The sequence below is a fragment of the Puccinia triticina genome, chromosome 1A (genome assembly GCF_026914185.1).
Source record: "Puccinia triticina chromosome 1A, complete sequence".
Taxonomy (NCBI): Eukaryota; Fungi; Basidiomycota; class Pucciniomycetes; order Pucciniales; family Pucciniaceae; genus Puccinia; species Puccinia triticina.
In genome coordinates, this window is record NC_070558.1 from 5,920,553 (window position 1) to 5,945,462 (window position 24,910).

General features: G+C 46.5%; 6 protein-coding genes across 6 annotated transcripts; 2 read left to right on the forward strand and 4 right to left on the reverse strand.

Annotated features, from left to right (window-relative positions):
- Window positions 1-2,454: 2,454 nt before the first annotated feature.
- PtA15_1A664 (uncharacterized protein) lies at window positions 2,455-5,333 on the reverse strand (the record flags this gene model as incomplete). The annotated part of the gene is made up of 8 exons (XM_053165715.1): window positions 2,455-2,469; window positions 2,547-2,663; window positions 2,731-3,047; window positions 3,147-3,846; window positions 3,927-4,000; window positions 4,083-4,472; window positions 4,561-4,995; window positions 5,150-5,333. The coding sequence occupies 8 exons, from the start codon at window positions 5,331-5,333 to the stop codon at window positions 2,455-2,457; spliced, it is 2,232 nt and encodes a 743-aa protein (XP_053016879.1).
- A 3,336-nt stretch (window positions 5,334-8,669) lies between these two features.
- PtA15_1A665 (uncharacterized protein) lies at window positions 8,670-10,283 on the forward strand (the record flags this gene model as incomplete). Its single annotated transcript, XM_053165716.1, has 5 exons — window positions 8,670-8,892; window positions 8,960-9,058; window positions 9,140-9,283; window positions 9,357-9,883; window positions 10,251-10,283. 5 exons carry the CDS (start codon window positions 8,670-8,672, stop codon window positions 10,281-10,283), a joined length of 1,026 nt encoding a protein of 341 aa, XP_053016880.1.
- Window positions 10,284-15,505: 5,222 nt separating this feature from the next.
- PtA15_1A666 (uncharacterized protein) lies at window positions 15,506-17,160 on the reverse strand (the record flags this gene model as incomplete). The annotated part of the gene is made up of 5 exons (XM_053165717.1): window positions 15,506-15,588; window positions 15,658-15,732; window positions 15,816-16,563; window positions 16,671-17,034; window positions 17,114-17,160. The coding sequence occupies 5 exons, from the start codon at window positions 17,158-17,160 to the stop codon at window positions 15,506-15,508; spliced, it is 1,317 nt and encodes a 438-aa protein (XP_053016881.1).
- Window positions 17,161-18,500: 1,340 nt separating this feature from the next.
- Window positions 18,501-19,691, forward strand: PtA15_1A667 (uncharacterized protein; the record flags this gene model as incomplete). Its single annotated transcript, XM_053165718.1, has 1 exon — window positions 18,501-19,691. The coding sequence occupies one exon, from the start codon at window positions 18,501-18,503 to the stop codon at window positions 19,689-19,691; it is 1,191 nt and encodes a 396-aa protein (XP_053016882.1).
- Window positions 19,692-20,582: 891 nt separating this feature from the next.
- On the reverse strand, window positions 20,583-21,710 carry PtA15_1A668 (uncharacterized protein; the record flags this gene model as incomplete). Its single annotated transcript, XM_053165719.1, has 5 exons — window positions 20,583-20,728; window positions 20,822-21,004; window positions 21,097-21,327; window positions 21,412-21,575; window positions 21,664-21,710. 5 exons carry the CDS (start codon window positions 21,708-21,710, stop codon window positions 20,583-20,585), a joined length of 771 nt encoding a protein of 256 aa, XP_053016883.1.
- Window positions 21,711-22,850: 1,140 nt separating this feature from the next.
- On the reverse strand, window positions 22,851-24,530 carry PtA15_1A669 (uncharacterized protein; the record flags this gene model as incomplete). Its single annotated transcript, XM_053165720.1, has 7 exons — window positions 22,851-22,951; window positions 23,035-23,158; window positions 23,234-23,504; window positions 23,576-23,704; window positions 23,777-24,151; window positions 24,225-24,427; window positions 24,489-24,530. 7 exons carry the CDS (start codon window positions 24,528-24,530, stop codon window positions 22,851-22,853), a joined length of 1,245 nt encoding a protein of 414 aa, XP_053016884.1.
- Between the last annotated feature and the right edge of the window lie 380 nt (window positions 24,531-24,910).

Here is a 24,910-nt window from a genome sequence, read left to right on the forward strand (position 1 = left end):
CCTACATACACTTGTCTTCAAAATGTTTGTCTAATATCTCATCTGCCCAAGCACATACTTAAATCATCTTTTTAGATGATATTTTTCATGATCAAAACGGGGAGCTTTTGTGATCAGAAAGTGTAATTACACAACCAGGGCCACCCTGGGTCTGGGCCACATCCAATCAAACATGCCTGCCTCTGTTTCACCCCAGCACAATCAACCCTGTGATTATATATGCATCCACTTGCTGAGATAAGTTTGGCAAGGTAAATCCATAAGGCCACTTGAGACTACACTGTATGTACATAGTGCCTTGAAGTTGAGAGCTGCTTAGGGGGGGTTCACAATATAATTTAAAAAAAACTTTAGAGCCCACTTTAAGGCCTTTATTAACAACTTTTGTTTTAGCAAAAACTGTCCACATTTGGGTTTTCCTTGAATGGTTGTTGGTGCCATAGGTAGCTGCGGGCCAAAATGCACCGGGCACGCACCCTTGCACCCACACCAGGAAAAAACAATGATCACTTGCCTACAAGTGACATGAAATAGTAAAAGGGCCCCTTTGTACTTTGCTGTGTCACCTGCAGACAGGTGATCATTGTTTTTTCCTACTGCCAGGCGCGCCCTTTTTCCCAAAAAGGTGGAGTGCCACGCACCTTCCAGTTATTATACACCCAAGTTGGAATCACTGGAAAAATAGTGATTGGCATCCTCAAGATTGTAGTAGTACCTCATGCTTCTAGAGTCAAGGGACTGTTTTCAATGATGATGGCAATGAAAACCAAAACACACTTCAATGAATTTTGCCAAACACTTTTAAGATGATGACTCTAGTCAAATTACATCTTCTTCAGAGGGGCCCCTTATTCAACACTATGTAGAAGAAAGAAAAGCAAAATGGCCTTGAATCCAACCCAAGATAACTTGGAATATGAAAACATGAAGGCTTATGACTCTTTTCTGACACTGGTAGAGCATCAACTCTTTGAAGAAGGAATCTTTACCAAAAAACAGATTTCAATACTTACTTCAAGAGAAGATGTGTCCATGGACATAAAGTTTACTTTGATTTGATGGGACATCCTCCTCATGAGCAGCCCAGCAATGTGATCAACATTGATCCAATTGAAGACAATGAAGCTGATGAATCCAGCTGGGATCCACAAGAGCTCTGGGTCTCTTACTTTATTCCCTGTTATTAATTCTCCCTTTTGTTGCATGTACATACTTAGGATAGCCTTACAAAAACAAAAGTATCATCTCTCTAAAAAACACATGGGAACTGGCGCCCCGGTGGGCGCGCCCCCCTGCAAAAGGTGCCACATTCTGGCACTTTTCCAAATGTGGCAGCAACAAACCATAGTTCCTTGCAGGCAATCAGAACAACTTCTACATTTATGGTGTTCAAAGTTGGTTTGCATAATTTTATGCATGCATAAATCATAAAATCATAAAAACATTTTGGTGAGGAAATTTTGTATTACATAATCAGACAGTCATATCCCCTGCAAAAAAGATTTTATGATTTTATGATTTATGCATGCATAAAATTATGCAAACCAACTTTGAACACCATAATTTTTTAAAAAGTTGTTCATAAAGGCTTTAAAATAGGCTCCAATGGTGTTCAAAATTGCATATCATGGTTTACATAAAATCATGAAGCCAATTTTGGCTGGGAGATGTCAGCGTGTATAAAACTTAAGTGACATCTCCCAGCCAAATTTGCAGTTTATGATTTTAGGTAAAAAAATCTTATACAAGTTTGAACACTATAAAGGTTTTTTAATATCCTATGTGAGCCCCCCTAATTTCTTGGCCATCAGAAACCTTGTAGTGATTGTAATTCTATCCAATGACAGGATCTTTCAACAAGCTCACAACCTATGCACGCTGCACATCTTTCAGTCCCATTTGATTTAATGTTTTTTGGGGGGTGTTGATCTAAGCAAATACGACAAAGACGATCGAGAGGAAGAGGGAAGCGAGAGGAGGGCAACGACTAATAACAACGAAGAAGACAAAGGGGTTCGCGAGAAGTATGGGCAATTTTACAACTACAGAGAGGGCAGAAGAAAGAGGCAAGTGGAGGCAAGTACGCGGTTGGGTGGCATAAAGAAAGAGATATTGCACAGAGAATAGGGACCGACACATTCTGGGTTCGATGAGCGCAGAGAGTGAACACTTGTCGAGAAAGAAGACGGGGCCAAGTTTTCACATAGAAAAGAGACTCAGAACGATGACGGCGACAAGAGACAAGGTTCTTTGGAAGAAAAGCGTAAGAGGAGATATCTATGTATATATGTATATATATGTTCTTACACACAGGTTGAGGATCGACGATAATAGATACGGAAAGAGAGCCATTGCGGAGAGTCAAAACAAGCTAGCCTTTACCCGTGCCAACGATATATATATGTGTGTATTTTTCGAAGTGATGGCGTGGACGGCTTGAGAGACTATTCGTATTCAAGGATAGACTTTCTGTAAAGTTGACCGCAACGTCAGCAATCAATGAAGGGAGAGATTGGAGTGAGAAAGTCGACATGTATGACGCTTACCTTGACGGCCTCACTGTAGTGCTCCAAGATGTTCCGGCGGTTCAGTTTCTGAGCAGCAGTCACTAAGCCGTTTTCAGGAGTCCATTCCTCGTCGGTCAAAACGACAGATTGCAATAACTGAACAGGCGGATCGGTTTGCGGTATCAATAATCCAGTCTCTCTCTATATATTTGTGACAACATACCTCGAGAGGCTTGAAGCCGGCCTTTTTACCGGTAGCCAAGAGTTCTTTCAGCAACAACTTTTCAACCTCCTCGCTCTGGCACATCTCGCTGAGACTCTTCCCGCTCTCGCCGGGCTTCATTTCCTGATACGCTACAGTGAGGTTCTTCTCATGGACAAAGACGATCGCCATCGGTCGGTTGGCTGTTGAGTCGGCGTGGACACATAGGTTACCGACTAGTGCACACGACTTATAGATCGATTCCAGCTTCTCAAGCGCTATGTATTCTCCTCCCGCCAGTTTGACCAGGTTCTTCTTGCGGTCAATGATCGACAAGGCTGGTGATAACAAAAAAAAAGAGTTGATCGTCGTCAGTTTCGTTGCTTGAGGGTTCCTTTTAACCTACAATTCTTGAAATGAAAGAAACATTTACGCACTTCCATCTGTGTTCCATTGTGCAATATCGCCGGTCTTAAACCAGCCATCTTCGGTCATACTTTCTTTGGTGACGTCTTCCCTCTTGAAGTAACCTTTGGAGACCGAGGGACCTCTGATCCAAACTTCGCCCTGAGGATTAGGCGAATTGGTCGAGAGGTAGCCGGTTTCGGGAGCGTCGACCAGTTTGATCTCCGTACTGGGTACCGGCACACCCACGCATCCGTATTGCATGTAATTCGGAGCCAAGATCGCACACATCCCACAGGATTCCGTTAGGCCATATCCTTGCAAGACCGAAACTAGTGCTTTCGACAAGAACTCTTGGGTCTCTCTTGATAAAGCAGCCCCGCCTGAGATCGCGTATCGCAATCTCCCGCCAGTCTGTTCGCGCACCTGGTTGAAGACAACTGTGTCCATCAATCCTCCGCCGATCCGACTCAGGATCGAATTTCTCTTGACAGCCAATGCCGCGTTGAAGATTGATTCTTTCACTTTGCCTCCCGCTTTGACTTTGGCCAAGATCCCCTTGCGGATAAGTTCCCAGACAGCGGGGACTCCAACCATCACTGTCGGCTTGAACGTTTTGATATCTCCCGAGCAATTCCGCATCGAGGCCTCAGTGAGTGTTTTGACAGATCCGTAACCGACTTTGACGCCCATCGATAGAGAAGTTAGCTCAACAATAAATTCCAAAATGTGCTGTACGAGTCGAAAACACAGAAGTCTATTAGTATGTAATTAAGTAGCAGAATGGCATGCTTGGATACCAGTCGACTTACAGCTAATGGAAGATAAGCGATCACCGCCTCGTCTTCGCTCATGAAATCTTCCAGCAAAGTCCGAACTCCAGCCACTGCAACATTCGAGTGCATAAGCGGACATCACTCAATGGAATTGACAGGTTTTGTGCAAACTCAAGTAGGATTTTTGCTTACCGGAAGAAATTAAGTTGAGATGGCTGAGAAGGACGCCTTTGGGTGCGCCGGTGGATCCACTGGTGTACATGATGCAAGCAATATCAGAAGGTTCGGGTTTGACGATCTCATGGGCCTTAGTTTCACCCAGTTGACGCAGCTCGTCGTAAGTGATGATTCGGATATCAGGCCGGGCATCTTGAATTTTCTTGAGGGCACTTTCTTCAGCTGTTTCGTCATAAATCACATATTTCAGAGTCGGTGTCTTGGTCACAATCGCCGCCAAAGTTCCCAGTAAGTTGGCATTTGTGAATATTCCAACTACTTCGGGCTCGTTGACCGAATGTTCCAATCCATCGACGCCCAGCGAGTCATAAGCGGTAGCGAAAGTTATGGATCGTCTAGAGCAGGCTATCCGTTCAAACAATTGAGAGAATAAGAAAGCAATCAATCATTTGGAATATACCCGAAAACAATACAACGGGGGTGTGTGTCTTACCATGTGCCATGACTTGCCAAGAAGGTTTGGTAGCCGAATAGATGTTGAACCGTTGCTCCTTCGTCAGACCAAGTTCAGCGAGACCGTTTGAGATTTTAGAGACTTCTTCAAGCAATTGAGTGTAAGTCCAGTATTTATAATCGCTCATTTCGTAAAACTCCCAAATCTTATCCTCCTTGACTTCCTTTCCGCCCACTACTTTGGTCACCGTCTTAGTCTCCTTGTGGACCTTGATCAGCTCACGCCAGCCGACTGCATTCGCTGTAGGGAAGTCTTTGGCGGATTGGACTAGAAGGTCTGGCAGAACTTGCATTCCGGGCATCGGTTCGGTCACCAATTTGTCTGGGGATATGAACGACCGACGGACTTTAGTTTCGCCTGTGGGAATTTCATCGCCGATCTCGACCGAAGCTGATTGGATAGCCATTTCGACGCCTGGTTTTGATTTTTGGGATGAAAAACGTGATATTTTTAGTCAGTAAATCTGTCAAGTCTTTCGATTTCCTCAATGAAAAGAGGGGAAAAAAAGTTAAGAAAGATCGGAAAAAGACGGGGGAGTTTCAGGAAGATGGCGGATAGAGTGGTAGACCTTGGAGGGAGACCAGATGGGAGAAGGAAGGTTCTTCGACAAGTGAAGGATCCCCATCGGTGGCGAGTTTTGAAGCCCAGTAGGCCAGACTACTGAAGATAGAGCCTACTGCGATTGCGAGAAGGGGCGGACACTCGAAGAGCGCTTGAGCTGGGTTAGTCGGCAGAGGGTATAGCTTGGACATGGTGATAATTACAGCTGGTCAAGATTGATGATTGAGGAGAGTAGCAATACAGAAAAAGGTGATCTATCGTAGACATCTATCCGTCTATCTACTAGTGAGCTGGCAGATAAATGGGTGTGTTAAATATGATAGGTAGAAGAGGTTCTTACAAGTTTTTTTGGTTGGGGTTTTGTGGTGGTACTAGGTCCGATTGAGGCTTGCTGGAGTGAATCTGAGGACGATCGAGCTGAGGATGGTTGATTGATGGAAGGATGAAAGTATCCGGATAGGTGGGTGGATGGAAGATGAGGAGTGTTTCTCTTGAGATCGAGGTTGAGAATGAAAGTTGGCGAAGGTGGTGGTCAACAGGAAGCCGCCGGGCTTGGTTTTATAGTGGCCGTGCTATCGGGAGCTGCTGACATCAGCAGCACCAGACCCATCCTTGACGGCCTGGACACCGCTTTTGGCTCTGCCGACTTCACACTTCAACCATCAAAACGACTGGTTCGAGCCCCAGTTCAATTCTGTTCAGTTGGGGCCTTCAAGAAGAAGAATAAACTGTTTCATAATAGTAGGTTTGGCGGCCTGCGAACAAAATATCTTGTCATTTATGTACATACATTATACAACTTTAAGCTCCCTCCGATCCGATCACAACAGCTAGTGTTCAACCGTCTTGAAAACAGGTGCACGACATTGGACAGAGGCTCCGGAGTCCAGAGGCGGTGACGAGCCGCAAGGAAAACGTACAGAAAGCGTGACGAGATGCTGACTGATTCATGGCGGGGGCAATCACCTCACCGCCGGCGACAACGCGGACGGAAGTCAGTCCCAGGTCTGAGCGGGGCCGAGCCAGGTGCATAGATAATGCGGAAGGCAGCAGTCAAACGATGTCAGTCCGCTCGGAGGGAGCTTCTTCCTGGAAGCCCAAACTACTGGGGCAGTGGAGAGTCTCATAGCCTCTCATTTGTTAGTTGTGACCCTTCCGTTTCATTGCATTTTCCTGCTAGATGAGATAGTCATATAGACACCGGCTGGATGATCTATCCGTATCAGGTTGACTCACAGATCTTCATTTCGGCCTCCAAATTCCAATGAATACCGCTTTTGGATCAACGATGTTCCTTTAGCAAACTATGGTTGTGGGATTTTTTTCCCTCCTCTTGACACTCCTTAATTGCTCTCCTGGATCCCATGAGGTAAACAGGTCCACAACCTGATCGGCTGGGTGCAGGCAAAAGCAAATAGCAGAAACAGGCCAAATAATGGTGATCGGGGTTGGGGAGATGTTCGATTGCATCTCGATCGCCTTGAAGAATGATCTTGCATTTGAGGTACAAGTCTTGTTGGGTGCAACTTCGTCGGACGGGTCTTACTGATCGTCCAAAATGGCTCAACAACACCGTTTCCTCATCCAGGCACCTCTGAACTGTCTGGGCCCCAAAGGAGGAACAGAAACCAGCAGGCCGTATATCCTCGAAGAGGAGGGAGAAGAAAATAAGGGAGAAGAAAATATATAACTTGATCTTCACCGGCTCACAACCGGCACTCAGGAGTCACACCATAGTCGACAATTGACAAAGCAGGAATCAAGATCGAGCCAATCACCAAAATATGCCGAGACTGGGGCTCGGTAAACACTGGCAAGTCATGGTATTTATATTTTGATGCTGACGGTAGTCTACTCCGCAGCAGAGAGCCGCAGCCAAGTAAGCCTGTGACCCAGGTCACACAACAGAATATATGTATATATCTGGTTTTCCCTCTTACATATCAAAAATATCAGTGGCAAGTAAATAGGACGGTTCACGTAGGGCCGAAATCAGCAAGACCAAAATAAAGTTTATCCCACGGTCCCAGCCAATTTGGCTGGGAAGGCTTGCTGATTTATAACATCAGCAGGGTTAAAAAATCCCTACGTGAACCGTCCTAATATTTGGTTCTAAACTCTTCACCTCCTGGGCTTCCACGGATAATAAGTTGAAGATATCTATTCGATATTTGATCGAAATGTCTCGTTTGCAAAAATGATCCGGCAGTGGGTTCACCGCGGGGGAAATCTATTGCCGGAGATGCTTGTCCGAGTAGTCAATAGGCGGGACCAACTGTTCCGACAGGCGAGTCCGACCTCTATGGTTCAGCCAGGCGGGTCGGAGCTCTCATGAGACCCGCCTGCTTGACTGACGAGTTAGTCAAGCTACGAAAGCCAATCCTAGTACAGCGGAAGATTGCTCGGACTCGGATGGCCCGCCGAAGCCTGGGCGCGCGCTGAGATTTTTGCTTCTCGCCCAAACTTGTTGCTATTTGTTTTCTTTGTTAGGATGGATGTCTTCAGTTACTTGATGCCGAGCCGGTTGCCCCAGTCTGCCCTGGTTGCCAATCGGAAACTATCTCCTCGGTGTTTGAAGACGTTGATGAAAATGATCTTGAGATTGCCAAACATCTTGAGTGTGGTCTCATTTCGAAAGTCAACAAGGTATTCCAAAAAATCCTTGCCCGGGCTAAACTTCCTCCTCGCGCACAACCTTCCTCTTTCCTCTCCTAAGTTCTTCTTCCCCAAACGCCTGTGCTCTCTTGCCTTATCCAGCAGAAACTCTTGCTTGCCTACTGGCAGCCTGCACTCTAGTAACTCAGAGTGAATTCTTACCGACATCTGTAAATTTATTCAGGAAAAAATTATAGCGTGAAGATCTGTTTCTCCTCTTATTCTCATCTGGAAACATTCTCTCTTTTCTTTTTTGGTCACATCCTGGGAGAAAAGACAGAATCCTTGTAGCCTGGACTGACGATACTAGTATTTGCTATAGACGAGCTTTTCAGAATCGCGACAGTCAGGTGCACAAGTTGATTTGCGGGTCTACAAAGCTCACAAACAGTAGCAGCTTAATCCAACTAGACCGCACACATGACTCCAGTAGATTAAATTTCAGGGAGACCTGGGGCGCCCAATGAGGCTAAATCACACAATGTTCAAAAGCAAGTCTCACAACAGACAACTTAGGCGGTTTCCATTCCTCTTTATGACACAGTCGACCGGCCAAGAGGACTCCTCCTCCGTACCCACGGAGGTATTTTCAGTTAATGGTGTGGGCGGCCGGTGGGGACTGCTTGCTACTGCTTGATAGTGCTTGATTGATTAATCCGAGCCGAGTACAGATTCTGATTCACAACCCAGGAGGCATTCCCGAAACAGGAAACTGATGAGTGGGTCATCGCAGTGTAACATTGTATGTATCATAGCATTGTAGTCCAAGAAATTATTTTTTTGTTTTTACACGATTGTGTCCCCCAGGTCTCCTAGCGCATAAAGAATCAAAACATTCGATAATATCACAAAGGAATCCGTAAAATACCAGCATGATTTCAATCCAACAAACCTTATTAGGAATTGCTCTTTTCCATCATAACTTAATCAGCGCAGCTCATGATGGGATCTTTCAAACTAACAATCACAACATCGATTCAGAGGTATTTGGGAACCTTGAAGACATGACCGACTTCAATTTTGCACGGCATCGAATCTCAGAGACAGACACTTTTCATAATATGGACCTAGTTTTAACCAACCGCCTGCCGAGAGGTGGGCTCTTCATGGCCTTTTGTTATGGAAGCCATGGAAGCTGATTGATGTATGCTCCATGTTGTAGAATCCTCCCACAGCTATTTTCCCGATGTTTACAACTATCGCAATAGCGCCGGATCAGTGCCAACCTCCAGTTTGAGCACCGGTGTAGTTAGTGAAAAAGGTCAGCATGGATACCACTCATCGTTTGGTGACAATGATCTATACCCTGATGAACTCATTTGGTGTTCAAACATGGATATAGGAATCCAAAATACAAACAATGTCTATCAAACCTCAAACCCCTTTCTCAAAGAACGTGAATTATACGAAGGGTTGGGAGTGGATCAACATGCCGTTTATCAATCCCTACCGAAAACCGTATCTACGAGCAAGCCGCGTTCCTCAGGTAAGACATTACTGTCAAGAATGTGCTGCTTAAACGCAAGGTGATCAAACTGATCTTGCTCGCGATTGTGTAGAATCGCACCTTGAATGGAAATCCAGAGCCAAATCTATGAAAGGTCCTCGAAAAATGAACAAGATTGGTCTGACCGCACAGCAAGATAACTCTCAGAGTGCTATCCACGGCCCATTAAATCAAACCGGGAATCGAAAAACCAAAAAATATGTCAGAGTTAAAGCTGAAGTAATTTTCAAAGAACTTGAGGACGCCAAGAAAGACACAATTCTTGGTAAACAACTTGTGGCGGCTCGAGAAAAAGAATACAAGATGGCAACTGATGAGAGAAAGGCGTTCAAGGATTTCCGAAATAAGGTTGAAAATAAAAGAGAAGAATTACAACTTGCATATGGGGTTCGAAACACAAGGCAATACAGAGTTGCATTAGAATTGTTTTTACAGCAAACAGATCCCGAACTTGAAGGGAAAAAGATTGCTATTTACCCTCCCCCTTTCCGCCACACATTATCAAGAAATGGGATGGAGGCAAACCACAACTCCTACATCAAGCTGATATTACCATCGGCCGCAAGAAAACAATCTGAAGTATGTGCGAACCGCCTGGTACATAGAATAACTATGATTGGACATTACTTAGATTATATGCAGCAATTTCCTCATTTTATCACGGAGGTACAAGAACAGGGAATTATTCCAGATGAAGAACACCAAGATCTTCTTGAATGGTTTTACAATTTGGTATTCAAGGACACTCAAGATCATCCACCTCTCCTGGGTTGGGCTGAAATCCATTTTTCACCACAGCAAAACGCAAACAAGAAATTCAATCCCACTCAGATTCTTATTTACAAATCCCTCATGCAGAGTGGTACTCTAACTACCCCTCAAGCTGGTCGTGTTGCGCTTGAGTTGCGCAAAATCTGGTTAAGATCCCATTCCCTAATATCCAAAGAACAAAGGCAACAAACTGCTGTGGCGCAACTAGAATCATTTTCATTAGGCGGTCGTAGTTTTGCATACTAGTTTTACTCTATCTCATATGCATATTTAGTGATAATGTCAACCTCTTCTGCAGTCATTGTTAGTTGTACCCTATGTTGTCTAGTTATATACCGCTTACTACCTCACATGTACGGTTCTCTAGCCATTCAACATTGTTCCAACTCTAACTCAGTGTTATCGTTGCTCACCCTCCAACTCACCTATTTAGGTCTGTTTTCTTTCTTTTTCTCATCTGAACGTTTTCTTGTTCCCACGCTCTGCTCATCTTCTCAGGTTTGTCTTGTGCTCTGGTTGTCACCTGTCATAAACCAAAATGGAAGTTGTGTACTATGGGATTTGAAATCATGTCCTCAAAATTCATGAGTGATGATTTTTACCAACTAAGCTAAGGCCCTGGTTGGCACCAATGTAAATATAGGTGACATAATCACTGATTAATTCAATAAAAAAATACAAAATTCAACATAAAGCCTCCAATTTTCTTCTGTACACTGTGAAATAACTCAAGAAACTGCTGCCAGTTGACATGCAATATTAAAGAGGTGCAATCCCATAGTACACAACTTCCATTTTGGTTTATGGAAAACCAGGGCACAAGACAAGCCTGAGAAGATGAGCAGAGGATGAGAACAAGAAAACAGTCAGATGAGAAAAAGATGAAAAATGGACCTAAAGAGGTGAGTCGTAGGGTGAGCAATGATAACAGTGATTTAGAGTTGGATCAATGTTGAATGGTTAGAGAACCATGAATGTGAGGTAGTAAGCGGTATATAACTAGACAGCTAACAATTAATGCGGAAGAGGTTGACATATCACTAAATATGCAAATGAGATAAAATAAAACTAGTATTCAGAACTACAACCCCCTAATAAAAATGATTCTACTTGCGCCATGGCAGTTTGCTGCCTTTGTTCTTTGGATGTTAGGGATTTTGATCTTAACCAGATTTTGTGCAACTCAAGCGCAACACAACCAGCTTGAGGGGTAGTTAGAGTACCACTCTGCATGAGGGATTTGTAAATAGGAATCTGAGTGGGATTGAATTTCTTGTTTGTTTTTTCCTGTTGTGAAAAATGGAGTTCAGCCCAACCTAGGAGAGGTGGATGATCTTGAGTGTCCTTGAATACCAAATTGTAAAACCCTTCAAGAAGATCTTGGTGTTCTTCATCTGGAATAATTCCCTGTACTTGTACCTCTATGATAATATGAGGAAATTGCTGCACATAATCTAAGTAATTTCCTATCATAGTTATTCTGTATACCACGGGGTTCAACATACTTCAGCTTAATTTTTTGTGGCCAACGGTATTAGCAGCTTGATGCAGGCTTTGTGGTTTGCCTCCATGTCATTTCTTGGTAATGTGTGGCAGGAATATGCAGATTACATAGCAATTTTATTCCCTTTGTAACATTGCAATGCATGTCAACTGGCAGAAGTTTCTTGAGTTTTTTTTTTTTTTACAGCGGCAGGCAACTTACAGTACTGGTCTCTTCAAATTTGAAATCAGATTCACCTGATTCAGAAATCCTCAGCAGTGAGCACCATAGTAGTATTATATTGCTTTAGACCAATACGAGTTCAATCTGATTTCAAATTTGAAGAGACCAGTAGTAGTACTGTAGGTTTTCTGCCAAAAAAAATGGAAGCTTTATGTTTAATTTTGTATTTTTTTATTGAATTAAACAGTCATTATATCACCTAAATTTACATTGGTGCCAAACAGGGCCTAAGTGCGCTGTTGCTTTTTAGGGTGCTCAATTACGGTTACCAAATTTTGTGTTTTTGACATATATCATGGGATGAACTCTTAAATGTTTTTACATTGCTTGTTGTGTTACCAGGGTCAAACTCAGGTATCTTTGGGTGACAGGCTGCATAAGAGCAGAATTGAGTATAACATCACCACTGTCTGAAGCTTGTGTCTAAAAGCTTGCACCCTCATCAGAGGTGTGCTTTGGAATCAAACCATTCAACATTTTTCCAACTCTAACTCACCATTATTTTTGCTCACCCTCTGACTCACCTATTTAGGTTTTTCTTGCGCTCTTGTTGTCCCCCCTGTCTGAAGCTTGTGTCTGACTCTAATAACTTGCACCCTCATCAAAGATTATCAGTCTCATCATTTTTAATGGATAAAAATTAAACTATGTAATCCAAAGATAAAAGATTCAGTATGCTTTTCAATCAACTTCATTTTACTTATACACTACAACAATGCTTCATCAGAGAACAATTTGATCCTTTGAGTGCATCTAACGCACCAAACAGAGCAGTGAATGGCCAAGTCCCATCAACTTGCTCAGGGGAGGTAGGAAGTTGATTCATTTTGGGCTGCACATTTTAAAACTTTTAGAGTTTGTAAAAGGAGAGGTGTGGGGGGAAATTTGAATCTGAAATTTCACAATGGTGAATCCATAGAATTTATCTATGCAAAAAGAAAAAAAAATGGGTTGCTGAGATTTCCAGCTTGTGTGAGATAGAGCACGATAGCAGGATATTCTCAATGTTATGTGCTTGTCAAATAAGTTCATGGCCAAAGTTGCAAAAAAAGCAAAAATCCAATAAAATATTGCTGTACTCTGTGAGACCTTTTAGGCTTTTTTGGCACTGATATAAACATAGGTGATATAATCACCAATAAATTCAATAAAAGCAAACTGTTCAAGATATAGCATCCAAAAAGTTTTGTAGGTAAAATATGCTACTGGTCTCTTCAATAGATGACTTGCCATGGGATAAAAATCCAGATCTAGAGGGTAAGGTTAAGCCATACTGGCTGGTGAAAAATTGACCAAGATCAAGTTTTCACCAGCAAGCAAGGTTTAGTTCCTCCCGCTAAACCCAGCCATCTAGGCAACAGGAAGTCATCAAATAATTTCATCAGATTCAACTTATTTAGTCATCTTCATCACCATAATATCAATATATCACCTGGGTAATCAAAGGCCATGCTGACACTTGTTTATGCCAAGCTTGGTCATTCATCCCAATCACCCCACCTCAACTGCTTTCACCTGTAATTACCACTTTGTTCCAAAACCACCATGAAACCCTCCAGCACCAAAACCATACATTCGGCCTTCAACCCACCCCATTTACTGGCCCCCTCCTTGCCAAACCATCTTTTCAACAATTTTTGTTTTCCTCACCTCAACTTGTTACTCTTTGTTTTTGTCTTGCAGGATTTTAGGATGTCTTCAGCCAATGTTTACTTGAGGCTTTCTCCCTGTACTTGATGCCCAATAATTTTGCCCCAGTGTGTCTTTCCTGTCAATTGGATCCTCTTTCCTTGGTCTTAGAGGATGATGATGATGATCTTGAGCTTGCCAAACTTCTGGATGTTCCCTTAAAAGGCAACAAGGTATTCCCCAAAATTTTTGCTCAAGCCAAGTGTTCTCCTTGCACAAAACCTTTCTCTGCTAAGCTCTTTTCCCCATCTTTCTGTACTCCCTTCCTTATCTAGCAGAAAAACCACCCCACTTACTGATGGTGACGTGTCCATTCTATTAGGGGGGTTCACAATAGGATTTTAATAAAATTTTAAAGCTCATTTTAAGGCCTTTATGAACAATGTTTTGGAAATTTTTTAAGCTGTTCACATTTGGGTGCTCCTTGGCAATCAGAACAACTTCTACGTTTTCTAAAAATTGGTTCACAAATTCCTTAAAACGGGCTCTAAAGTTTTATTAAAATCCTATTGTGAACCCCCCTATTAACTCAAAGTGAATTCCTACCAATAAAAGTAAAAGTGTTTAGATCTGTTTTCTCCTCTTATATCTGTGATCCTGACAGACTTCATATATTTCACATTTCTTTTTTTTCACATTTGATTTTACTTCCTCATCACTATATTTCTTCTTCCCTATTCTCTTTTCCATTTTTCCATTTCCATTTCCATTTCTTTTTTTCTGTGGGATTTTTGCCCTTGATCTCACAGATTTGCTTCTGACAGACCGACCAACAAGCAGGTTGATGCTTGGGATTGTCTCATCATGAAAAGGGAACTTGGCCTGTTGTTGAAGGGGACTCATTGCTAGCGGAAAGCCTGCATGTTTTACCCGTTGAGCAGGATTCCTTCCTGATGCGCCTAATCATGGAAGAAATTGCCTCGCCTGCTGCTAGCCAGCAGAGAAAGTGCCGTCTCTGCTCGTCACCGATGTTCTCTCCCCAGTGATCTGAAATGGAGCCTGCTTTTTGGAAGGTTTCCTTCCAAGAAACTAGCACTGTTCATCGTGAGGGTAACATCATCGGTGATGCCCACCACTACAAGCAGGCGCTGTGTCTGCTTCTGGTACAAAGGCTTAATCCCCAACCGCAAGACGCTGGGTTTTTCCCTGAGGCTGTGGGTGCGTTTCCTGACAAATCAGAATATTTGTTTTCCGGGGGTTGTAGAGGTGTTCTTTTGATCCGACAGCATAAATCTTTGCTGCTTGTTGGAGAGGTTTCCTATCCCCCGCTCCTAGAAGACAGTTTACCTGCTAGCTAGAGAGGCTTCATCCCCTGCGAGCAAACACTATGATTACCTATCGGACAGGTTTTCATCCTAGCCAACAGGTCATCTGTCTGATTGACGCCACGGGCATATTTCATCCTCAGCTGTGATCAGGCACTACACGTACATACTTGCATAAATGTGCAGGGATTTCCCTCGAGTCAGCCAGTGGGCACATTGATTACTTGTCGGACTCGTGGTGTATGTCCTTGATGAGATTCGTGGAGGATTCTTCGAACAGCCTTTCTCTCTGCTTGTATCGGTAGTGCGGGTTAGATAGAAAATGCCTTTTCTGTAATATTAGGTGCATGTTTTTTAAGTAATGCTCATCCTTCCATGAGGCTGGCGGTTGTAATCCAATTAATAAAGCGTGCCCAAAGTCCGTGATGACCATTATGATGATATAGAGAAAAGACAACAACAACAAGAAACAGAAGATAACAAATGTATACTGATTTGACGACAAGATTTTGTTTGCTTTATTTGGAATATTGCTGGATGAGAGATTTTCATGATAGGAGGAGAGAGAATACACGGAGCATGCGACATTTTACATTTTGTGCAGATCAATCAAAACCCAACAAAACACAAAAACCATAGGTGGTGATGGATGACCAATCTGAAACTGTGCGAATATTGTCATAAAGCAGAAGAGAATTTTCGTCAAAGTGTCGATGTCGCCATATCAGCTGAGATGAATGCTTTTGAGGTTTATGGATTTGGTAGCATCTGGAAATAGTTAGATGGTACGATTCCAGATTCGCCATTAGCTCGTCTTGCTTGCCACCATTTACCTGAACGAACCGAGCAAGAAGTCAGCTATTCCTTTACGATGCTTAAACTGAAGTAACGTAGTTGCGTACCACTGTGATTCAAGATATCCAATGTTTCACCTTTTTCAAAGCCGATCTCATTGGGATCGGTAGGCGAGGCTTTGTCTGCAGAAGGACGATGGATCAGTTGAGGGAGAGCAGCAGAAAAGTCTGAGCGTATTTCCAACACAACATTTCGTGATGCTCACATGTATACAACGCTTTTGCCTTTTTGGTGAACTCGACTGGCTTGGAGGGGGCGGGCGATGATGGGGTCACGCTCTCGGTGTTTGTGACACTTCTGAGCTCCTCTTGCCGGTAAGCTTGACTCAAAAGTGTTCTATCAAGGACAGGCATTGCCAGAAAGTTCGTTTCCGGAGAGTCGGCAGGATTGGGGTAATGTTGGAGGTTCATCTGATGGGTATTTAAGGGCGGGTCCGCGCGGCTCGATTGATAGTTAGAGTGTTGCTGCTGTCCAGGTTGGTTATTGCTTTGTTCATGCAGCCGAGAATAAAAGTTTGGGTCCTGGAGTTGCAAGTTTGGATGATTATACTGCGATACAGGTTGCATTTGAGGCGCTATGTTGGCATTATTAGTCGCTGGGTTTTCATGTTGATGGTTTGGTAATATCCTGTGAGAATCATGATCACCGTAGCCTTCTGGTAAATATGGTTGATTGGTGGGTAACAGTGCAGAAGTTACTTCGTTTGCAAGCTTTTCGTTGTGTAAACTAGGACGCGACTCCGCCGTTTGATTTTGCCCCAACGTGATGATATGAGATCCGGTATAATGGTTTGGAGATTCAGATGCGATGTTAGGCAAATTGGGATTGAAGTGGGAAGTAGAGCGGCGGAGATTGATACTGGAACGGATGAGTTGCTTTCGCTGGAAGCTCGGATTCAGAAACGACAAAAGCCGTGATTGATCCGATGATGTGAAATAAAGTAGCCATGCTAGCTGACATTATCAAAAATTTAGCAAAATCGCAGCTGTAAGCAACTGTCACAAGTGTGTTTTCCAATCTTGTGATGATGTGTTATAAAAGAAGCTAGAGACAGACTCACGTTGAGGCTGGATAAGATCATCCATCCGTATCCATACAATGATGATGCGATTTCATGATGGACATAGATGGCTGAATTGCTGCACAGAATTCCTACCACGACATTAACAGCGACCAATGTTGCGATTGACCCCCGAGCTGGGTACTCGGACTCAGAACCCACACTACTGAGGACTCGGTAAACGATAAAAAGCTGGTAAAATATTGCAAACCAACCGATCCCAATGGGCGTACCTGTCGGCTTTGCACCGTCCGAACCACGCGATGAGTGATACCGTGCTTCAGCTAGGCACTGGGCAATGAATGTGAGAGACCATGTGAGGACCTGCGAGATTGCGGTTACCAAGAAGAACGGTTGACCAAGACTTCAGGAGGTTTTGGACGACAGTCCGTTGGCTTCAGCGCGATAATCTTGGAGACAAACCGAGTAGGGAGATGACACACATCAAAGACAGCCGAAAGGCATGAGGGTCTGCAAGGCCTCCAGACATGGTCGTAACAAAGCGGTTTGGCGAAGTAAGGACGCAGCCTTGATCGATTCGATGACGAGCCTGATAGGGGGATCCACTAGTTTCTGAGCCAATCGAGGTAAAAGCTTGGTTGGACTAGGACCTGGCGCGGATGGACCCTCGGGAGCTGCGACAGAGAATTTGACATCATATCAGAAAAACGTCAGCTCGATATTATTGACCTGGTTTCCATAAGAGATGGGATACAGAAGTCTTGGATTTACAAACTCGCCAGCGAACTCAAGAAGACAGCAGGTGGACTCTGGTGCACTTCAAAGGGTGGCGATGTTGAACTGAACGAGTTGAAAAACGTAGGTTCACCCCGGCGAAGGGAGTCGTTTCAGGTATCTGAGGCGGATCGTTCAAGTGCAGATATGCCGGTATTCAAAATATGGTAGAGTCGGAAGAGTCAAGAGGTGTGGATGTTGAAGGTGATTCCCTCTGAACCCCGCATTAAAAGTATGTAACATCGATCGGCGACAGGGCAAACGCGTCTCGACACTTCGCGAGCAAGACGCGCGCGTCGGATGTCAAACAGTGTTCGGGAGTCCGGGGACACTCTGACTTGCGCCGAAAACAGTCATTCTGACCAGGGACTAACGCATGTACATAACACACCCACCAGGAATTTTGTTTTTGTGGTGCTCACCTTCGGATCAGGGAGCCCCGACCGCGCGGACTGCAGAAATTAACTGCGCGCAGCCTTACAAGCAGCTGTTGCCGGTTGGGAGCCTTTGTCCGACAAGCTCTGTGCGTTGGGTGAGCTTGCAGGGTCCGGAACGCGGAACTCGTCGGGCTCCAACAACTCTTGCTCGGACGATAGTGCCAAGCAGAAGACCCAAGCTTGCTCGGCATAGCTGTACATTTTGCCAGAATGTAACCAAAACTCAACACAAGTCTCAAGAGTGCGTCCTCCTCAGAGGGACGTGTGTGATCAAATTCGCAAGAAGTAATACATACCGTGGCTCGACATACTGCCCACCCTTCCCCCAAACAAGTCTACATACATCCAGCCAAATCCAGTCGGTCTGACCACCTATGCTCCCAAGGGTAGATTCAAACAGGAAAATCACCACATCAATAAAGACTTCACGCGTTACGGATCGAGTGACAACTTCCAATTTCACTAGCAAGGAGCGCATAACTTGCACTCTAATCCCATCCCTATCCGCAAAACTCTCGCAGGTCCTCGACCCATTCTAGTCTTAGTTATATCCCATTCCGAACATATATAGTACTCTGGTCCTGGTAAATAGCTTGATAGCCGATTGCCATTAACCACAACAACCCTAAGCACTGAGTAGGACTTCCGGGTTGCTCAAATGTTTCGGGGACTCTCCAAACCATTGTTCTTATACCATGCTTTGATCATCTGCCATATCGGAATTATGAGCATAAAGCCTGGTCTGTGCTCATTCGGATCTCGACTCGCAATCGCCGAGCCATCCTTTTCGTCATCTCGGACCGAATTGGGCTGTGCAGGCAGGAATCCTCAACAGAACTTGCTGGGAGTAGCTGACGGCTGGACCACAAAGAGAGCAAGGTCTAAACCGAAGAAAGTTCATGTCGTGCCGGACCGATTGGACCCGCCAAGTCAATTAGGAAGAAGGCCGGGGCGATCCAGGCGTGTTCGTCCGGGTTTAAGTGATTCAAGTCAATCTGGTCGAAAAAACGAGTTGAAGACTGTTCTACCAGACGGCCTGGTGAAAAACAGGTTATGGACGCCCAGCGAACGTCCCTGGCCAACCCGCAAACGTTCTCGCCGTCCGCAGAAAATTCTAGATCAAAAGCCTACCAACAAGGGAATTGATCCCAACGATGCCCTTCCTGAAATTAACGACGAGCTGAAAGATAATTCCCGTTGGATGTTTTCTCCTGACCAATCAATCCGCTCCCTGCCGTCTCCAGGGGCTGCAGAGTCTGCTACCGGGGAGGTCTATCAGAATTCACCTCTTGACATGCGTGGTGAGCCTAAGATTAACGGCCCTTCGGAAGGTAGTCTTGTGGATGATGATGTCGAAGCCGCCCCTGCGAGAAAGAGGTTCCAACAACACGCGCCTTCGAGCAAACAAAGCCATGTGCAGCAAATTCATTCACAATTGGTGTCCGCCGCACCGCCTCAAGATCGTGATGGAAATCCTACTGCAAAGTTTTTTGACCTCAACAACCTTCCTGAAATCGACGGGCATCTCGAAAATCACCCGGGTTGTTTTTCTCCTGAAGTTCAACTGCAATTGATCCGCCCCCCGCCACCTCAAAGAGATGTCGAGTCTGCTACCGAGAAGGCGCCTTTGACTTCGCATCCTGGTACGCCCGGGAAGCCGGGGAGTAACGGCCTTTCGGAGGGCAATCTTCTGGAGGATGATGATGGCAAATCCCCCCTTGCAAGAAAGATAAAGGTTGAGGGACATGCTTCTTGGGAAAAATCAGTCGGTAGCCATCTTGTGGACATCGACCTGAATATCCCATTGGATCGGGATGGCAGACCTACGCACAACTCTCAAAGCCATTAAAAATCACCAGGATATTGAACCCAGACACCACATTGATGTGTTTTTCTATAGTGTGGTCTACTTCCTCCTCCTTCACCTGAAAATCCGATCAAAATCTGTTCTTAATTTTATGTAGCCTGAGCGTTACATGTCCTTTTTGGGTATCTTACCAACCTGATTAATTATTATGAATATTACTTAATCTAAAAAAAACTTTTCCCTAGGCATTGATGTCCGGCGGAGACAAGTCATTAAGAGAGTACACAACACTCTTGATGACCGGCAGAGGCTGCTCAAAGTGCGCTAATGCCCTTGAAGGCCGGCACAGGCCGGCTATCGAGGGTCAAAACAAAGATGGTGCCCGTAGTGCCCGTCTGATAGGGGGTTTCACAATAAGGATTCCCGCTTCCCGCGGCACTAAATTTCTTTACTCGCGGGTGGCATACTCGCTTAAAAATTTGGCTTGAAGTCCCGCGAGAAATCGCCCCGAGCATCCTCATGACAATACTCGCAAGCGCTCGAACACCTTCCCGGGTTTCCTTTATGTGAAACCTCCTAATGTACCGCCAGCCACCGCCGGGTGCCGTGTCCGGGTCTACCCGCACCCGTTGCGGGAACCCGGGTCCAATCTCTATTTATGTATTTATTTATTTTAGAAAAAAACAGCTTCTCTCCTAACTTCAAAAATGTTTTGAAAAGTAGGGGATGGGTGTTTACAATGAAGACAGCTGGGGGGAGATGCAGGCACATTCCTTGGATAAGAATTGGGCGTAAATGTGCCATGTTGGAGGTAAAACAAAACAGCTGGGAAGTGCTCCCGCTGCGCAGCCCAGGATTATTGAGGGTGCAAGTGCCTCGGGCACGCCATCTCACTAGCAGCGAGGGACATGATCAGCTTAAACGATGTGTCAATCAGGGAAGGTTTTCTCGGCCCCTCAGCGCCCTTTCTTCCCTCGTTTCCTCACTGCTGCCGTCTGGTGCTTGATGAGGAGGAGCTGCGGCCGCTGTTTCTGGTTCCGCCTCCTCCTCACCCGGCCAGGTGACCACAGACACGAAAGCTGTGTGTTTTTAAGAAGATGGAAGAAGGCATTCTTTGGTTGTCAGGGCTGGACTGGTCCGCAGAAGGAGGGTGTAATGTGAGAAACGCGCACGTTCTTCTGGTATGTCTCCATCCCACATTAGTGGTACCAGTGGCTCCTCCTCAGGCTCTTCTAGGTTTTCGTTTGTTATTGGGTCCACTTTTTCCACTACACCCTTGTTCTCTGCTGGCGTCTCCATGTTGTCCACCCGGGAAAAATATCGGAGTGACTTCTCCACCCACTTATTACAGGTATCTGGGACAGGTAGAGATGTGAGCGTTCATTTATGCGCCCAGAGCTGATGCGATGTAGAGCTAGAAGTGGTAAGGGAATGTGCGAAGGCGTACTAGATTTGGGGATGGTTGAGTTAGGGTTGGTTCTTAGTAGTTTCTTCAGATTCTGCATCGCCCTTTGGGGGATTGATGGCTGTTGCATGGCCAGCCGCTGTTTCTGCAGTTCAAGATAAAGATTGAGCTCGCTGTTTGACAATGTTTCTCCCATCCGATCAAGATCTCCGCGCGTCAACTCCGCATACTCGGGACACACATCGCACTTGCAATGTCGAGCATGGCGCGGATCTGTTTGGCAACAAAAAGGGGGCAAAGGCTGAGTTGACAGGGATGGAAGCAACAACAAGCTCAAGTAAAATGTGCGACATTTACCCAAGAAGAGAGCCCGCTTCAGGGAGAGGTTGGCCTCTCGTGGTCGGGCTGCAGAACGGCTTCTCCGTCTATCAAAGCCACCCTCTCCCGGACCTTGCGGAGCTGCAAATGGATTCCTCCGTCTATCATAAGGCGCTTGTGCTAAGTGCCCGGCTTTGACTCGTCTAGTCGGAGACGTGGCATCTTCACGAATGAGACAAATCAGCCTCCCAGGTCGAACGCAGATATTCATGATCAGAAATATGGGCTCACCCGGCAAGCACGAATGGCACGAGTGCTGCCCGAACAGCGGCGCACATCTGAGCGGAGAAACCAAGCAGAAAACGTGGACCAGAACGAGGATGATGGGAGCTCTGATCATGGGCGGAGGATGCGCTGTCTGCTCGCAGCCCCGAACGGTCTCGTCCACTTTTTGTGTCAAGGCTGGAATCGGATCGAAAATGCAAATCAATGCAGAGCACGATACGTGTCAAAGAAGAAATCGAGGGCTGTTTTAAGGACGGCTTTAGCCTTTGTATTCATTCCTTTTATGCACCGGTGCTCAAAAAAAAAAAAGAAGAAGATGTGTGGGTTAGTTGAGGCCGGAGTCAGTCAGGCAGAGCGAATGAGCTGTAGGCCACCACGTCTGCGGCTGATGTCTAAGAGTCTGACGTAGGCCGGCCTTATGGATGCAAAACAAGGCAGCAGCCTCAGTATCTGAACTGGGCTGTCATCTACGATAAGTTGTCATTGGTTTTCCTGGGCAGCACGGTCCACGTCTGAGGTTTTAGCCACGCTGCTTTGTCACTACTTTTAAGTGTAACACGTCAGCATTCTCGATGGAACTGTTCTGCTGGCGACTTGCTGGGCTGACAAATTACAGGCAAATTCCACCACTTTTCGATGTAGTTTGCTCGCTAAAACTCCGACGTGACCTGTCTGATTGAAACCTCCAGATGCCCTCATACCGTTCCCTTAGCCCAAGCCGAGCCCAACAAAGCCTCCCAGTGAGAGGCAGCCCCGCAGGTCCGCTGCCCCGCCAAGTTGCACCAAGTGCAACCTGCCAGACACTTTGGGTCGTGCTCCCCGGCAGGCAAGGAACCCGTGCTCGGTTGGACATACTTGGACCTCAGATCCTCAGGGCAATTATCAACACACACTTAAGGACGAAGAATCAAGAGATGTGTAAGAAGAGCTCTCGTGAGCAAGTGTAGAATCCGGAGCGCATCACACATGGTATCATTTTGGCGTTGTTCTAATACTCATCTAGTGTTGTTTGTCCAGTGTTAATCTAAGAGCATTACTGTTGGATTTCATAGCCATTTTGATTATATTCAGTGTATCAATTCAGAATTGTCCCTCTTGAGATTAGTGGTACTACTACTGGCTGTGTGTGTGAGAGAGAGAGGAAGGGTTACAATGCGGAGGATCGATTCGCAGCATCGGTGGGAGAGGAGAGATCATAACAAGACCTCGTTGGCGAACGATCGGGTCAAGGTCTTGTGGGGCAAGACGATGCAGCTTCGGACGTGCACCTCGCTCTTCACCTCGACGTCTTTAGCTGTGGTTCCCAAGCGAGAGCGGCCAAATCAGCGGTCTGTGTGTGTGTGTGTGCATTTATTGTGCAGGGGAACGAGTGCTTACCCAAGACTGAGATGGAGAATTTGAGCGGATTGGCGTCGCTGGTGTTCGGGCAGCCTTCGACGCGGGCCCACGGGCCGATCTTGGTATCCTCGCTGAGGATCGAGTGCATGACGCAGCTGTTTTGCTGTGCGGAGTTCCGACGATGATCAGCAGGAGGGTAGAGTAGGATGAGTAGTGTAGGGGGGGGGGGGGGGCGTACTTCGAGGAGGCTGTTGTCGAGGACGATGGAGTCTTTGACGCGGACGCCGAAGCCGATGCGGACGTTGGCGCTGATGGAGACGTTGGGCCCGATCTTGGCCGAGGGGTCGATGACCGCCGTCTCGTCGATGTAGCACGGCTCCACGATCTCCGGGCCGAGCAGGTTCGGCGGCGGGGTCTTGGCGATGATCGTCGGCGAGCGGCGGCGGAGGAGGACCGGGTTGTTCGACTTGTACGACTCCAACACAAGCGCATTCGCCGGCAATGCCGAGCTGTCATGCGGGGGCATCGTGTCAGCCTTCGTCCTCACTCACTACACACGGCTTAGAGGGATCGGTGTTACCCTGCCGTCTTGATCTGCTTCCACAGCGACTTGGTCTCGTAGACGTATAGCTTCCCACGGTCGGCCAGGGGGGAGATGACGTCCTGTTCGAGACGCAACTGATCGTCTTGACGAGATAGGGGGTCGTCGCTTGAACGGGAGTCGGGTAAGCCATCTGAGGAGATATATCGAGAGAGAGAGAGAGAGAGAGAGAAGACTCACGCGGTCTGTTTGACCTTGAGATCCATGGCGGCCTTGATCTCATCGAAGATGGACTTGTCGAAGAGGTAGACGCCGGTGTTGATGATGTTGGAGATGAAGGCCTCCGGTTTCTCGACGTAGTGGAGGGCCTGGGCGGTCTCAGGGTTGGTGACGATGCATCCGAACTTGGTGGACTGTTCCTTGGAGACCCGGACGGCCATGAGGGTGCCGACGCCGCGATGCTTGTCGTGGAAGTGCTTGAGCTCGAGGAAGGGGAAGGAGGAGGCTATGTCGGAGTGGAGCACATAGATCTGCTCGGGCGAGCCCTTGAGGATCGCATCCCGGAAGTGATACAGCCCCCCGGCGGTGCCCAGGGCCTCGTACTCGCGCATGTATCTGTGATGGGCGGTCGCTCGGCTGTCAGCGGCACACGCCCGGCAGAAGAAGAAGAGCGGGGGGTGGGACGGACTTGATCTGGAGGGAGGGGAAGTCCCTGCTGGCCTGCTTGATGAACGGCGCGAGCACGGAGTCCTCGTAGAAGCCGATGAGGAGGACCTCCTTGAGGTCGGGGATCTTGGAGAGGGCCTGGATGCCATGCCAGATGATGGCTCGGCCGGCGAGCGGGAAGAGCGGCTTGGGGATGTCGAGCGTCAGGGGACGCATGCGGGTGCCCTGGCGAGTCGGGCGGGGTCAGCCAACTGAGCCTGCTGGCCGGCGGCGGGAAGACGCTCACCTTGCTGGGCCCGCCGAGGAGGTAGACAGCCTTGGACGCCATATTGCGAGATATAAATAGGTAGGAACTGGGTGTCGCTGCTGGTGGGTGGGGGTGGAGGGAGGGGGAGGGAGGGTTGTGGGTGTGTGTGTAGCAGGAGCAATTCTTCAATATGCCATGCAAGCCATGAATATATCTTCAGCCTCACACTCACACAAAAATTAACAATTTTATACTTTCCAGCCAACAACCACTGCTAGCGACCGGGTAGATTCTAGGGATGCTGCTGGGCGTGGACGTGGTCGCACCACACAAGGATGGGAAACAGCCGAGTGGCGACCCACCCACGGAGCCAGCTTCTGGAGCGGATGTCTCCGCCGGCCCCGGAACACAAATCACAGTTACAGACCTCCTCGACGAAGGACACACACATGGCCCTGGGG